The sequence below is a fragment of the Agelaius tricolor genome, unplaced genomic scaffold (assembly GCF_023055355.1).
Source record: "Agelaius tricolor isolate 1412-34295 unplaced genomic scaffold, bAgeTri1.0.p SCAF_8, whole genome shotgun sequence".
NCBI classification, from domain to species: domain Eukaryota; kingdom Metazoa; phylum Chordata; class Aves; order Passeriformes; family Icteridae; genus Agelaius; species Agelaius tricolor.
The window spans coordinates 7,589,621-7,606,702 of NW_027269268.1; the positions used below are offsets into that span (position 1 = coordinate 7,589,621).

General features: G+C 39.9%; 1 protein-coding gene across 6 annotated transcripts in view; it reads right to left on the bottom strand.

The window, feature by feature from the left end:
- Nucleotides 1-17,082, bottom strand: part of PTPN13 (protein tyrosine phosphatase non-receptor type 13) — a 112,931-nt gene that overhangs the window by 49,287 nt on the left and 46,562 nt on the right. For all 6 annotated transcript variants that reach the window (XM_071431529.1, XM_071431528.1, XM_071431526.1 and 3 more), the window contains exon 7: nt 8,815-9,378. In XM_071431529.1, coding sequence (XP_071287630.1) covers nt 8,815-9,378 — 564 coding nt within the window. The remainder of the gene's footprint in view (nt 1-8,814; nt 9,379-17,082) is intronic.

Below are 17,082 nucleotides of genomic sequence, written 5' to 3' on the forward strand. Positions count from 1 at the left end.
TCTAAAGATGACAGAAGCATGAAAAGAAGTAAGATAATGCAGCACTCTAAGAACTAAAGTTTGTTCATGTTTATTTTGGACTGTTTCCAAAACCTTCCTCTTTAAAAGCCTTTATTCCCCCCATTTTAACCCAGCTCACTTGAGCTGTGTAGGGAATCTTTAAGAAAACTGGGAAAGGTAAGCAAAGCTACAAATCAACTCATGAAACCAACAGGTCTCACCAGCCCATCACAGTTGCACAGTTTAGCAGGATAAATCCCAATTTATCCAAAGAACATTTTACCATTTAACTCTGAGAAAGGAACAGTATGGACCTACAGCAAGATGAAAAGAATCCACTGGGGCTGTGTGGGAGCAGTGAGGTTGCTTCAGTCTTCCACAATGGCTACCTTCAACATTGTGGATTTTACAACAAAGAAATCTGCCCCCAGTCTAGCAATTACTTGCCTACCATGGGAAATAAAAACCAAATTCAGTGGGTAGCTTTTGGAGATGTGTTTTCAAAATGCTCCTTGCCCTTAAGTGAGGCATCAATCCACACACAACACTGGAGCTACACTACTGAAGTGTTTAACTAAAACCAGACCTCTTGTTTCCCAGTAGTTTTATTAGCTGTAGGTTTTTCAAGTCTGCTGAACTGACTTTGAAGCAAGATGATGGAGAGGGAACAATAAAAAATGACGTGAGATTTTAAACAGACTTATTTTTTTCCACTTAGTCAGCAGCCAGGGCTTCTCAAATTGCACACAAATTATGGCTCCATTCTGGTTCTTTGAGACACTAAATTCTGAAAACACCAAACCCATGATAAAACAGAAATATGCAGTTAAACCACGAGACAAGTGTTTGTAGATGGTGGCATGCTATGGGACTCTGCAGGGTGTTTGATTTCTCCTGACTCATCCTGTTAGCAGGGGCTGGTGCCATGCTGTAGGCCAAGAAGTCCATGAACCAAGAAACAAAAAGCAAAATTTCCATACACCATTTGTCTCAATGTTGTCACAGATCCTCACATAAGGCCCAACAAGGCTCAAAGCTACTCACAAATAGAGCTGGAGACAGGACCACGCTCCTGTCTTGCCACATCCTTCTCCCTAATCAAGACCACACAACTTAACCCAAGAACACAAGCAAATGTATTATTTTCATCTGCTGGAAGCATTCAACAGCCTTTCCATGCTGGGCTATCAGACAAAGTTTCAAGGCAATTAAGAAGCTACATCCTGAAATTTTATGTAAATCCTCTAGATTTATATCCATTTTGCTCAGTTTAGAGAAAACATATACAGATGTGGAACTGTTTGCTGCTGGGGCATCTTCCTTCCAGTTCTCTGCTGGCCTACACAAACATCTGTGTACACCCCTTATACATCCCCCCAGCACTGCACTCCCTCTTAACCAAGTGCCTTCCTTCCAGGGCACAGACAGAGTATGCACTGCAAACCTGCAAATACTCCATTAAAATGTAAATATTGACAATATTCTATCTATAATGCTTGCATAGCCATCCAAATAATTTATGCTCTCTCCTCCAGCAAGTTCTCCTCAATTCTAATGTAGCATATTAGGATTTAACTTCAAAGAAGGCACTTGGATCATGTCCAAGCTAAGCTTCTAATTAAGAATTGCCTTCCAAAGGTCACAAGTCCCATTTCTGCGATCAAATTAAAGTTTAGATTTTCATACAGTAGTTCCAAAAGTAAGGACAAACTTCTAGACAAACTGTCTGTCTGGGAAGGAGCTGAAAAATGACAACAAAAGCTAGAGACTACAATAAAACAACTTATCTCTCATCTCTTTACAATTTTCCCTGGGAATTCTGAATGGTCTTGGTTTGCTCAGTTTCTTGGGTTTTTTTGGTTTGTTTGTTTAAAAATTTTTGGTGACTGAAGAGAGACTTCAGAACTGATCAAACTTCTATAAACACAAAGCACATCGTAGCAAAAATAATGGCATCAGTTAGCTTCCTCAACATTTCACTGTTTAGATTACATCTTTTAACAGAACACTTGGAATGATTTCATTCCTTAATAGAAGAAAATCCATGAGTTTAAGCATGTTTTAAGAGTGCGTAACTAAAATGAATATATAGAATTTGTACTAATAAGTGAAATAAGCATGATGCAAAGGTAGATGATGCATTACAAGTTGGAAAGTCTGTCTTTGTGCTGCTTAGTGCTCCAGTGGTGCTTTTTCAAGTTCCCTATCAAAACCAGCAGAGCACAACCTCCCGGGCACATCGTGCAGCATGAAATAACAAAACACGCTATTTACGCAAGGCGAGACCCGCAAGCCCAGACAAGTCACTTACAGAGAGCCTCACCTCAGCCAACTTCAACAGAAATCAGAGAACCACATTCAGCTTGGAATTTCATTACCCTGAACACCAGTCACATCAGATACCCAGGTTTTCAAATACACATCATTACAGAATTATTTCTGGCGGCACAGAGAAGGCGGCAGAATTAAACCGACGGTTTCGTGACAGGGAGAGAGCTCTTGTTTGCCCTTTGAAGTTTGCTGGTGGGTGTCTATTACAGGAGAGTGGTACTGTAACACCACTTAAAACACATTAACTGTCCTTCAGGAGAAGCTGGGACTCACTTCTTTCCCATGAGTTAAATCAATAGATTAGCTTCATGTTTGCTTTTCCTTTTTCCCTTTTCATCTAAGAAAACTTGAACTATCTTATTCAAGCCAGTATAGGTTTAACAGGAAGGACATCGAGATCCAGTTCAAATTCCTGGTAGGGATTCATATCCAACAACTGACAAAGGAAGCTATCCCATTCAGACTTCCAGGGGGGCAGGCTCATTCTAACTTGCAAGGTTTCCACCACTCACATTCCACATGAGAAAGCTGTACTGCACATGCAGTCCAAGTCACCAGCTGTCCAGGCAACCCCCAGGGAGCCCCATCTGGTGCAGAGGGCCTGGCAGGACCTAATGTACCTTAGATTAGATGTAATCTAATGTAGAAAAATGTAGCCTTGGAAAACTGCAGAGGACACACATCTCTAGTGCTAGGCTGGAAAGGAAAACAGAGAGATTAACAATAACAGCGCCAGGGTCTGGTAGGAACTGAAGGGTCCTGTATTTAGAGAGACACCCCTGTTTTCTGGATCTGGATCATGCCATCTGGGATAAGGTATGTAAACTAACACAGCCCCAGACAGAGTTTGTCTAACAAAGTTGTTTGCCTGTTTTAATTTAAATGTTTTATCCAACTGAGAATGCAATGTATTGACCAGAAATTGACAATCTCAGATTGTGTGAGCTGCTGAAAGCTTGACAGATGAGATAAAGCAGATGCCATTCTGCTGTGCAATTATGCAATTGTTAGAGCTGGTTTACTACCCAATGTTAAGCTGTGAAACTCAGCACAAAGTAATAGCTGCTGATGCCACAGTACTTGTATTTTACAGATATCCCACAAATACCTTCTTCCTTGAAAAGCCAGCATCTCTTATCCCAGTAAAATCAACAGCTGGAGTTCTCTAACCAAAATAGCATCAGTCCATTATCCTACCTCTCAGATTCATTAAAATGATTTCTGAATATTGTTCTACTGGACACACCAACCACATGAGAATCTATTTTGTCACAAATGAATTTAAATCACACTGCAGCACCACAGAGACATGTGCAAACTGCCCCTTCCTTTGCTTTCACATGCAAACAGATGTGCCATTGTGCATGACTGGAATGGCCCACAGTGAACTCAGAAACCCAGAACACAGAATTCTAGAGAAAAAGGAAGTATGTGCACTTCAATGAATCCACAGTGCTAAGTTTGTAAAGCAACTATTCACTTTTTCCCCCCTAAATCAAATCTCCCATTTAACCCACTTCTACAGAAACTCCCAAATTCAAACCTCTGGGGCTTAATCTACTGGGATACATTTGCTACCAACAGCTACCTGATTACCTGCAGAAATTTTCCCTTATTCAAAAATGTACCTTTAAATTAAGAGAGCGCCTAAAATCCAGGCATTTTGAGTATCCCTAACTGTAATCTTTAACTGCAACCTTGCCAGCTAAACACAGGCTGTCATAACATGGAAATTTCATAAATGGAGTCCAAGTAAGTCTTCAAGGTAGCTAATGAGAAGTTTCATGAGATAAACACATGGAAGAAGACTTAGGAGGAAACGACTCTTCTCTAGAAATATAGACTATTACTGCCACTTCCTGCGGACTCTATGAAGCAAGAACAATAATTGCACAAAAACCATAAAATCTGAGGACTTAATAATCTGTGTTTTTTGCTGGAAAAAAAATAAAGGTAGAAATAGAGGGGAATAAACACAACTTGTGGGTCTGGAATTCACATGGTTCCCAACTTCAAAAACATTTAGCAAAGCCTTGAGAATATTCTCAAACCACCCCCATTTCCCCACCCCTGGATTCAGCATTCCAGAGCTTCAGCAAGATAAACTTTTTCACTATCCTCCCATCTTTTTTTGCCCCGTATGCTATTTCAACCCACAGGCAGCTATGTTACTACTCTCATACCTGGTTTTGTCCTCCTGTATTCCACAAGGACATGGGCAAGCTTTATGCTTCTATCTCACTTACAACATCCTCATAAACAACACTGCATTTTAAAAAAAAATTTAAAAAAAGGATACTCATTCAGTCAAGTAACATATAAATCCTTTCACTTTGAATTATGCATTTGTCACAGACATCTTTCATGAAAAATCCTTTCTTAGGATTTTTCCTTGTGAGAAGCTGCAGTTTCAGCAACCAAAAGTAAACAATGGTTATCTGCTGCGGTAGAATGCAACAGGTAGACCCATAATTAGTCTCCTGTAGATGTTTGGATTTACTGACCACTCATAGCAGAGCTAGCTCTTACTCTCTGTCTGAGACATAGATCTTTGTTATTCATTCTTTTCTATTCTTAGCTTAACTAGCTTCTGAAGAAACCTTTTCCTTTCTATTTCTTTTTAGTATAATCTTAATGTAACATATATAATAAAATAATAAATCAAACCTTCTAATCATAGAGTCAACATTCTCATCTCTTCTTCATCTTGAAAACCCTTGTGACCACAGTCACATGCATTCACCCAAAACAAAGAGGGGGGGAGGAGCTGCCTAAGCAAAAGGAGAGGTTCAGACAAGGCTACCATTACCATCTCACAGCCTTGTGCCTTGCTACTGAGCCATTGGAAGGCAGGCCTAGGATAGGAAAACTTGAGTGTGTGTACACTTGCCAAGTATCAGGAGATACACTTGGGAGGGAGAGAAGGCAAAAAAACCTGGAGCATGGGGGAACAGACGACACCTTCACACTCTTGAGCTGCAATGCAAGCTTGAAAAATGTAATAGATTGTTATTTTCTCTCTGAAAGAAATGGGACACTATCAGCAGGGGCTAGGCAACAATTTCTAAGTTTCAAAAGAACACTAAAAACAAAACCTGCTCTCTGGGTACAGGTAAGATGTTTGGGTTTAACACCTAACAACTTCTTAACTCTAATAAATTCTAAGGTCACATAACCTCCATAAGAAAACAAGAATGAAGAAAAAGGCAAAGATGAAGAACTTACTGTCTTGGTAAGATTAACACATACTTTTGGAGTCCCTTATTAGTGATCAGACTTGGCTACACCATAAGTCAAATAGCAGACTCTTGGCCTTGCCCCATCTGGCTAAATGGCACCTAATCATAAACAATCATCTTCAGTATAGAAGAGATAAACAACCTCAACCCTGAAACTGTACAGCAGATTAACATAAGCCAGCAAGTTCAAGAGCAAGGCAGTCACAAGGACCATGTCCTTGTAAGCCTTTTGAGGCTAAATCTGAAATGTTCTAACAGTATATTATAGTGCAATTTAGATGGTCTGCAGCTCACTACAAAGTACCACAGCACAGCTGTAATTAAAGCTCTGTCATTCTTCCCACTATAAACTTTGCTTTTCATGAGTTTATAACTTAGATTGTAAAAATCTGTTCTGAGTGAAAGCTTGGCAAACCACAGCCTGTGCATAAGAACATGTTCTTTTTCCAAGGCAGTCAGCTCCTTAAGGTTTTATGAAAAGCAGAAAAGTTTTCCAGCTTAACCCAAAGTAAGGTAAAGAAAAATAAGCCATATGTCCCATATGTCACTTAAATTCCTTTGTAGTTTGAGGAGGGAAGTTTTATCTCACCAAGTTCAACTCACAGAGAGTCCAATGTCACTTCACAATTCAAAAATGGAAAAACAATGCATACAGCCAAAAGCAGAGGCTTAATACAATTTACACAGGCTTAGCTGTAACCTAGACCTGGGCTCAACTGCAGTGAAAATATCCCCAGACCTACCAAAGAGAAGGCAGATTGTGTCTCCTCTGCTAGCCAGCCATAACCCTGTTTCCCGTGACTCCTTGCCCATTCCTCCCCCTCCAAACTGAACTGAACTCTTATTCCAAAGTGCATGAACTTCTGAAGTTAGTTATTCTCCTTCTCTATTTTTCACTCATGCCTCTCAGCTGCTCTGGTCAGAAGAGTAATTCTACACACACTTGACACTTGATAGTGTTGGATGTGGAAATATCTGTCTACCCACTAAGTACTCCAAAATTACATACAACAGTAACACATAAAAACTCAAGACTGTATTTTTCATTTCTTTGACAGATGAAACTGGCAATAGAGTTTTTACAAAAGATCTCAAGAGACATGTCTCATGTAAAAAAATGTAAGATGAGGATTGGTATGGAACAAAAAAAGGAAAAGGGAAAGAAGTCTTAACAGACCAGCAGACTTTATGTATTAAGACTTTTGTGAATCTGCTTGCTAAGGCAGAATAGATATTTCCAGTCTGGCTTCTCAAGCCCTAAAAGACATAACAGCAACTAACTCCTATGTGAAAAAGCATTCATCATCCATCTTACTAGAATACTCCTTTAAACTGGTTCATTAAAAATTCACATTCACAACTAGTTTCTGGTCCAAAAGATTTTCTTTAAGTAGTTAACTGACCAAAAAATTTGAACAATTGAGAGCCTAAAATATAACAGTAAAGCACATATGCCCACCTTCACGAGTGAAACACACCTTCCTTGAAAATAGAAAACTCTGAAACTCAGCTACCTGTTGAGAAAGTGTCTTTACTTTTTTCCTAGCAAGTAATTCAGAAGGATGGGCAGCGAGTCATTGGCTATTGCCTCAGTCTTCCCTGTACATGTTTGTCCCTCAGCCTCTGTGACTATGAAGGCCCAGTCCCCAGTTTACTTTGACTACACTTTCACCCATTCCCCTTATGAATTGAGTAGTTTCACACATCTGACCGATCTCAGTTTGCAAAGCACGGGCATGTTTTGTTTTCTGCCATCTCCCAATCTGCCCGAATGAGAATGATAAACCCATTGCTCATCAAGGGGTTTGGCCATGCTTTTGGTTTTGCTCTTATGCAACACAAACCTGCACAAAGCTGCACTCCTGAACAACAAGGCTATTGAGCTTTCCCAATGCTGGGAGTGGCCTTCTCTTAAACCCTGTCAGCTGCCTATCCCCAGCGATCCCAGTTGACTCATAAACTTGAGATAGACCCTGTTGATTTCAGACTCTTAAACCAAAAGCCAACCAGCTTCCCTCATCAGACATCCTGGTAGATAACAACAGATAATAAACTTCTGTAGAGATAAACAATGGTAACTATACAGTGGTGCTTTCATCTGTTTTCAGTTCTTCAACGATAACGTGACCCTCATCTCCTCAATGGAAGATGCTGATCTGATAGCACAGGACAACTCCAGCTGTACAGAAATCACAGCAGCTTTTTAACCTGCCTATGCCACTTCAGTTACACTCCTCCTTTCTGGAACAAAAGGCTCACATGCACAAGAGAGGATCAGCTTCCCGTGCTAATTGCAATACAAGCATCTCCCAAGCTGGCTACAAAGGGCATGAGCAGGCATTTTCAGAAATTCAACCTTGACAAAAGGCTTTATCATCTCTCCTTAATATGGAGGTGTTTACACCTCAGGCAGAAGAAGGAAGTCAAGGTAGGGTGTGTTTTCACAGTTACTCCTGTCACACAACAGGCAGGCTAACTCATGAGTCTTTGAGTACCCCTGAGTAAATGCCTGAGCCAGCTCTATACGTACAGCTCTTGCACCATACACCTTGGATGACCAAGTGATGCTTTCTGGCCCAGCACAAGCAGGATCCAGCTCTGCTCTCAGTTTCTATCCAACTGTCTCAAACTTATAGCCCCTGAAAATCACCCCACAAAACCAAAGAAAATAAAACATGCAGCTCTAGTTCCAGAGGGTTCTGCATCAAGGTAATTTTATAACTTTCCCCACAACAATTACGAAGACTTGTTCTTCCCCCATGCATTTTCTTAATGAACTGATGGAACTTGTATGAAGTGCTCCCACTGCAGTGAAGATCTGAACACAAGGCCAAAAAAAATTCATATTTAAGGGCTTAAGTCCAGAGTTATACAGCACAAAAACAGAGATCTGGAGATGAAATTCTGCCTTTCCTCAGGGGCATAAATCCATCTCTAATAGCTGGAGATGAGAATCTTCCTTTAAGGAAAATTGCTTGACAATTGGCTGTTACCAGCTTTTTTTTTTTTCCTAATTGTAATTGATGAGCTTGATACTGGTTAGAGATCAACTATTCTGAGTGAGCAATCTGGACAACCAATTTATCCTCATTGACAACAGAGTAATGACTTCACTTTATGTAAAAAAAAGATGAAGCAAAGCCCTCAGCTGTTTCAAGAGCTGCTACAAGAGAACTCAACTTTATAATAATGAGACATCTTTGTTTGGCGAGTGGAATACTGAGAAAATCAAAGCTTCACTAACCTTCTACATTCATAGCTTCCCTCAGAAGCTGCAACTTCTTCTGTCTCTCTCTTATCCTGTCAAAGGCACTTGATATTGCTGCAGAAGTTGATGTCTCAGGCATGTGGCGTGTTTGGTCCAGCTTTTGTGGTCCGAAGACATCCAGTGCTATGCTCCCATCAGAGTACCTTGCTTCCTTGTTCCTGGCAGCAGTAGAAGTCCTTACTGTAAATGTTTCACACTGATGGCTGTGCCTGTGAGGGCCTCCAGCATGGTCCCTCTCAGCTGCCTTGTCAGTAGTGCAAAGCAAATCTGTGGAAGAAGCCCATATTTTCCGTTTGGGAGGGACATCTGTGTGAAGGTGACCTTTTTTCTCAAGCTCACTGGTTTTACACCTATGAGGACAGAAAACATCTTCCTGACCCGAACTGTAATCTGCAGAAATGCCCTGGAAAAACTCTTCCTCGTCTCGTGTTCCTCTAACGGACAGAAATCCCATAGACTTGCTAAGTCCTTTGTTAAGGGTGGTCTGTTGAGAGAAGTGAGCTCTGTGTCCATCAGGCGCATCAACCGTCAGTGTTTTTCCTGGAATGAGGAGACATTTCATATATGTAATTTTCTACCTAATACACAGGAGTCCAACACAAATTAGTCAAAGTATATGACAAACACACGCTCGGGCATTGGTTTTACCCCACAAAGCATTGAGAAGGCTGTTCCAAGGGCTCCCTCAGTCAACAAAGACAGAAATATGGCTGCTTCATACATGATGACCATTCTATTTCTTTTATTTCTAAAAAGCTCAAGAAAAAAAATAAGGCCTACTATAATTCTGCATTAACAGTAAAAACTCCCAAACTATCACATACCTGCTGAAAGTTGTTTCCTCATAAGTTTCATTTTCAAAATAGCCTGGACTATCACCAAAAATACTACTTAATAATCAATCTGAAATCAGCCATTCCTCTCACACCCAAATACACCGCCTACAGGTTTTAATAACAAGTCCGGGTTTGTTCTACAGATTTACAGATGCCCTGCAATAGAGTCAGCAGTAAGAAAAGAATGACTGTGTATTTAGGAATTATAAAAATCCTAGATCTTCCTCTAATGACTAATTTTGGTGACTACAGTATTTCCTGGTAAAGAATACTCTGAAACAAAACCAACAAAGCTCCCAAGGTTAAAATGACTCTATGAGTCTGCACCCTTTGAGTTTCACTAATACACAGATCTGCCAATTCTTAGGAATTCTTAGGAATTCTTCTCCCTCTCCCTTCTCATGAAATTACTTCCAGAATAAAAGAAACTGCCAGAGGTGGAACCATATCAATGAAATATGTGGTCTCTGAAGAATATCATATCATGGTAACCAAAAAGTTTTTTCCCAGGTGGAGTCAGCATGGCATGTGACTGATGCCTTAGAGCTAGCTCCATCTTTATGGTGATATTCCCATGTACATTCTTTAAGAAGGAGCAGCCTTGAAGATTTCACTGCAAAAGCAAGCAGTTATGAGTTCAAAGTAATCCCTGTGCTGTATCTACTACTCCTAAAGAATGCATCACAATCCTGTCTGCATCGATTGAAATTAACTGCCCCACTTGCACAGCAGGCTCCTGATGATCTTTATCTAGAGTGTTATCCTTCCAAACAGAATTTCACAGAATGCTTTAGGGATGTTTGGAAATGTAGTCACTAATGCTTTAAAAGCTTATGGCTTTTAAAGGTGTAAACACCTTTCAAGTCTGATATACTTCTTCAAGAAGGGCTGTGCTTTTAGATTGTAGTTTTTATTTCTGTGATATTTAACTAACAATCTAAATCAGCAAGATTTAAGCCAAATGCAACCAAGTAGCCCCTTGCTTCCTACCACCATGCAAACACATGATAATAAAATGTTAGGGTTTGGATTGTCTAAAGGTGTCTTGTAAGAAATCACACACAATTACCACATGCTCTAGCCAAGAAAATAAAAAACGCTTTTGCCAGTGAGAACACACTAATCTTCTAAAAGGATCTGATACCTCATTTTGTATTTTACAAAGATAGCTTTAATATTAAACTAAACATAATTATCTTTGTGGTCAAGTAAATATTACATTATTACCTTATTCTCAGACTATACATCATCCTAAGGCTGGTATACGTATAATTCACACACAAAAAAGCCTTTTAAAAATAAGTGCTCATTGTGAAGTTCCCACTAGTGGGATGATACCCACTCTGCAAACATGTACTTCACATTCATGTACATGCACCAAGGACAAATATTCCTGAACAGAACTTTAACTCAGTCATTTGTGAGACAAAGAACTAAACACTGCAGTTGGCTTTTTAAGATGGCCAACAGGAACACAAATCAAAAGGAGCTCTGAGAATCCTCCCCAGTAATGAGAGTTCCAGGATAATTTTAGGCCAGAAAAAACCAAAACAACCTCCTCTACACACTTTAAAAAAACCCCAAACACCCACTTCTTTAACACTGAAAGCATTTACATGCAGGGTCCTTACTGAACAAAACAAAGGCAAACAAAGCAGAAAAATACCAAGAGAAGCAGGCAGCTGCAACTCCCATGCACTACCACAGCTATGCACACAGGATTACTTGCTACAGAATTGGTCATGACTCAGAAGGACATTCCTGCTTCAAAAGATCATTTAGGTCTCTGCACACTGATCCTGTTGCAGGATCACATGCAATGAAAAGAGTCACAAGGTACTTTCAGCACCTGTGGGTGTCCTCACCACCGCACAGTCCAGAGACACAACCCTCTCTTGCTGTGGGCTGGTGAGAACTCCAGCAAAAGAGCCCTGTCAGTGAAAGAGAGCGCTGGGGGCAAGGAGCATCCTCCTCACCAAAGCTGTGGACATGGATATACCAGAAGCTATTTCCTGTCTGCACAGAAGCACTGAAGACCCAAGCTCCTTTGCTGAGCACACCAGAGATTCTCTCTACTCCCCATCCACTGGGCCTTCCCTAACAAGAAAAGTGAAGGCCATGAGCACTGGCTCATGGGCAGTGGCTAGGGAAGTGCTCATGGCTACAGCTTTGCCACTCAGCCAGCCAAGGGCATGATGAGGCAGGAGATGAGTTGTCCTGCCAGGAAGCAGAGCAGGAGGTGTTCCACTTCCACACTGCTCTTCCACTCTACAGGTCTAACTCAGATCCACACTGACTTCTGCAGTCAGTGAGAGATTTCTACACAGTACCAAAATCAATGTACAGCTGGCCTCAATATTCAGGCTTGAGACTGTAAAATTCTCTTAGAAGTCTTTCATCTGTTCTTTATTGCTCTCCCCATTCCCACTTCTGCTTTTTATCAGCCTTGCCAATTCTTCCCACCTCTGCAAAACCCATCCCTCTCTACAGGACATTATTTCAACAAGCTCTGCCCTAACTGACTGACAGTGCCAACATGAGCCGGTTAAAAATCAAACACATGATTTTAGGGAGACTTTAGGGCAAGGAGTGCACAGCCTGGGTATCTTGAGAGGGCAAACTGAAACAAAGCAGCAGTAGAGAACTCTGAGACCTGGACTTTCCCAGGCAAAACTGCATGCTGCTTTTAGCACCAGAGCACAGAGGGATCAAGGGCAAGACTTCTCAACACAGAAGTAACTCAAGTGCAAATACCAGTAGTAAAATTGGATTAGGCAATCAGTCCAAGCCAATATTTCTGTTTTTAATAAGGTAAATCTGTCCTCATCCCTTCTTCCTTTTTTGAAGTACTGTTACAGACTTTGTAAGTCACACGATCAACTGTTAAGGTATTTTCACTTTTTTAATCCTGGACTTCCTCCACTACCTCAGCACTACTTGGATCAAGAGTCCTAAATGACTTCAGGAAGTCTCTTTCAGCACAAGGCTCATGTATCCAGATTCCAAAAAACAGTACACCTCCAAAACAGAGCAGACTGGAATAATATTCCCTCTTGAACACGTGGATTTTCAGTTGAATGGCACGTTCAAGTCCAAATTCCTAAGTCAATATGTGGTTTATCCTTCAGCTTCCCCCCCCCACCCCCAGCTTTTATAATCAAATGTGTGGAAAATGAAGGAAAGCATCACTAGCAAAAATCAATACATAAGGAATAAATATCTAACTAAATGATCAAAAGGAACCTGCATAAGGGAACTTGTATGTCTTTATGATGCAAGACTCATTCTATGACCTTCCCCTTTAAAAAAAAAAAAGTTTGTATTGGTAGTGAAAACTCTGGAGACCTATCCCAATGGCTTGACTGGAGACATTAATTACACCACCTGAGACCACACAGAGCTACTCCAGGCTTCAGTTACCCAGGTGTGCAACAGGACAGAGCAGAGCCTCCCTGTTTGTCAGTGAGGGTGACAGAACAAGCCACTGGCAATTAAGATGCTGCAGCATGTAAGCAACTTCAAAGAGAATACTTTCCCCTTCCCCAGTTCCTTCTCTGTTGCACTAGACTCTCCTCCTTGCTCATCTGAAGAGTGTATGAGCTCTTGATTCCTCATATCGCCCTCAGGTGTTTATCCTCCACTTGATGTTACATTAGTGCAATTATTTATAATTACTGTAAATAATTCAAATGCAATTACAGTAACTGTATCATTCCTGTGTATAATATATAGTGAGGGAATAAATACAATAAAAATAGCAATTAATCACCAGGAGTTCATGATTAAATTCCCTTCTGGTGCTAAAATGAAACTCTAGTTTTCCACACGCACCTTCAACTGCCAGATGTTACATTTGCTAAACAACCATAGATCTGCTTCCTTCTTCCTTTGGTGTTTCCAGCTATGAATGCATCTACACCCTTTTACACCAGTGTCATTCACAGACCATCTTTCTCTCAGGCTGACAGTAATCTGGTTGATTTTCCTCTGAGAGAGAGCTGTTGTCTAACTAAATCCACTCTGTCTGCTATTACTTGTGTACCAGCCTGATCATACAGGCAATTAATCCAATATTAAGTCAGCACAAATACTGTTGGTACTATCACACACTGTATCTGTTTTTGCTGGCTTAACTCAACTCAATTTTCTTTAAAGTCCTTCTGCCTGCCCCTTCCTTTAGGTTGCACAAAATAGAACATCTTTTTCAACTCTGTTATGGATTTTGACTTGTGGATGTATGTAGATGCAGACATATGGGAGTGGGGGGTGGTTAGGAAGAGGGGCTGGGGGGAGCAGGGAAAGACTGCCCACACGTGCATGAGAACACACACCATCTCTGCCAGATTGGAAGGTCTCAAGAGAGGAAATTATTATACAGGAGTTTAAAAAACATCTCCCACGCCATCTTTGTGCAGAAAACAAAGCCATAGGAAAAAACTCTTTCTCCCTAGACAATGTGGTTAGTTTCTAAAATATGAGTGGGTAGCTGATGGAGGAGTTGGGTTTGCAATCCCTTTGGGGCAGGCTAAAAGCCAAACAGAAGACAACAGAGCCAGATGTGGCCTGTGGCTTGACTGCTAGGAATGGCACCCCCTCTTTTCCTTTCTAAATTGTTGAGAAAAATCCAAGTTTCAGATGGAAATACTCCTAAACAATGTATTCTCTGTGAAGGAAGAATTGAACTGGACACAAGGATTGTTGAAAGCACTATATGTAATGGCCAAATTATAAATCCTGTATAAAAACTTGCAGTCTGCTTTGGACTGACAGCTTTCCTATCAAAAAACACCAAACAGCTCAAAAAACCAGACATCTTGTTCAGAACAGTGGTAGTGAGCTTTGCCAAGTAGTACTTCATATTTCATAAATGCAACATTTTACCTCTTCCCTTCCTAGGCACCTCTGCAAGAAAAAGCAACCATTGCTCTTTCCCACTCAGCTTTATGGGTCAGGGTATTTTTGTGGTACATTTCTCAACCAAGTAGGCAAAAGATCCACCTAGCTACTCCTTTCCTGGATTTTTGTGTATCCCAGGAGAAGCTCAGTGGTACAGCTGCTTTTCTGTACAGAGACAGCATTTGGCATCTCTAGATTGGTTTCCTCATTGATCTTTGTGTCTGCTCTTGTTTAGCTTCAGAGTTCTGAGTTTGTCCTCAGCATTGCTCTGGAAACATTTCCAATAGCACCAGGCTGGAAGCTCCCTATACCTGGAGAAATTATACCTAAATTTAAAAGATCTCCACCAATGCCAACCACCAGTACACTAGATGCAACACAAACACTTATTGGAAGAAAACAGGCATGACTTTTGGAGTGAAAAAGAATAAATTTTTCTTTTTCTTTCAACAAGAAATCTTCATCTGGCTTTCATTTGTTTTTGCTGAACTCTGGAAGTTATTCTCCACCTACTCAGTTCTTTTTTTCTGGAACTGAGGAGCCAGGGGAAATTAAAAGAAAAAAGTTAAAAAAGTATATTTAGCAGATTTACAGATGACAGACTTTCAGGCAAATGGAAAGAAGTTTGTGCTGCAGTTTTTGATAATTTAAGTCTGTGTGTTTGCATTTTTCAAGATAATGTTTAAGCTACTTCAGTTCACACGTGGAGGTATTCCTATATACCATAGGATATGCAGTAATACTATAAACCATTTATTTATAGAATAAAAGAGGTATTTTCACCCAGATCAGGAACTAAAACATAATGCACAGCCAACTTCACTGGATCAATAGAAAAAAGGGCACATTTTCATTTATTTGAGGTTTTTGTTGCTATTATGGAGAGTGGTAAATAAACTGTAGAATATTTTTAAAATTAAAATCAGCTGCACTTAGCCTTAGCATTTTTCATTCAGTTTACAACACCTTCCTATTGTGTACAGTTAAGGTAAATCTAAATATTTCAAGCCTTCATTCATGTAGCACATATTTTTGGCAGAGAAAAAGGTCAGAATACAACTGTAATATTATATGAATTGGACTTGTGACGGTCTACCACATTGTAAAAGTCAAGTTAAAATCAGGGATCCTCATGGCAGGAAAGACAAAACACCTGTTAGCTGCATCTCTTCAGAAGATGAAATATCTCCGGCAAAGGTCTGTCCCTGGTGGTCATGGATCATCAACTTAAATTGGAACTTTGCAAACAAACACACAAGGTGCAGAATTTCTGGTATTTGATGGTTGGGAAGGAGGTTTCCAGGCAAGCACAAGTTAGGGAGATTTCAACTGAGCATTAAATAGCCTACACATCCTTTTAAAAGATAAATTGTGGCAAAGAGTAACAGAGTGAATTAATTCTTGCTTTATGTTTGGAAGAGTTGGACAGTTATTTAATCTTTTGTCACACCAAAAGAACTTTATGAAGCCAGTTAAGTAACTTTTACCTATAATTCTTGATCTAAGAACTCTTTTAAGGTCTAAGGTGTTTTTAAGTACAAAAATTAAGTAACTCATTGGCTCAGATGACTCATGACAGGTCTTACTGCTTTTATTTCTGCTGGCTCAGTCAGTTCCTAAACACTGTGTTCCCAATATGACTTGACTAAAACCAAACATTCTGTAATATTAATTTACAATAAATTACTTCTGCAGCCAACCCTGCTGTAAAACTCATTCACCAAGATAGCCACAGAAAGTGAGTCACAAAAGAGACAAAAAAAAATTTAACTGGGAAGAATATTAACACAAAGCTGTTTATTAATTTAATAATTATCTTGAAGATAAAGATGGAAATGAATAGCTGAAAATATCGAAGCTGATTACATAAGGTGAGCAAAATATTTGATTTAAACATGCGAGGTGAAAAAATTTCAAAACATTTATCCTAAGTCAACAATAAAGTCCTGGCAATTATAATTGTGGATTAACATGGTATGGAAAACTGATCCTAAGAATAATAAAATTCAAATAAAGGAAAAATTGTATCATTTTACAGAGACTGCAAGTTTCTAAGGCATTAGTTGGCTACTCTCCAATTAGAAGCACATCTCTCTTACTGAACCATCTCTTGTATTCAGGAACTTAGCATGACTTAGCAGCACAATTTAAGTTACATTCTCCAAGTAACTTTCCAATACTCTAAAGTTCACAATAAATGCCATACCCCTTATGCTGCTTTTTCTCCATATGACAGATATTCTATTCAACGTGAATTCTAAGATTTTCACAACAACTCAACAGAACTTCACCTCAGTGAGCATTAGGCAAGTCCTCTGTCCTTTCCAGCAAAGATTGCTGCTCACTGTGTATTTACTTTACTTACAATACACTAGGGAAGTGACTAGGAAAGTTATACACATTCTTATGTGCACCCACCTCACCTCCTCCAATCATCCCCATGCTTAACTTGACCCAAAAAGTGTTCTCAGAGGCAGTTAAACCCAAGAAATGGGTAAAAGATGACTCACAG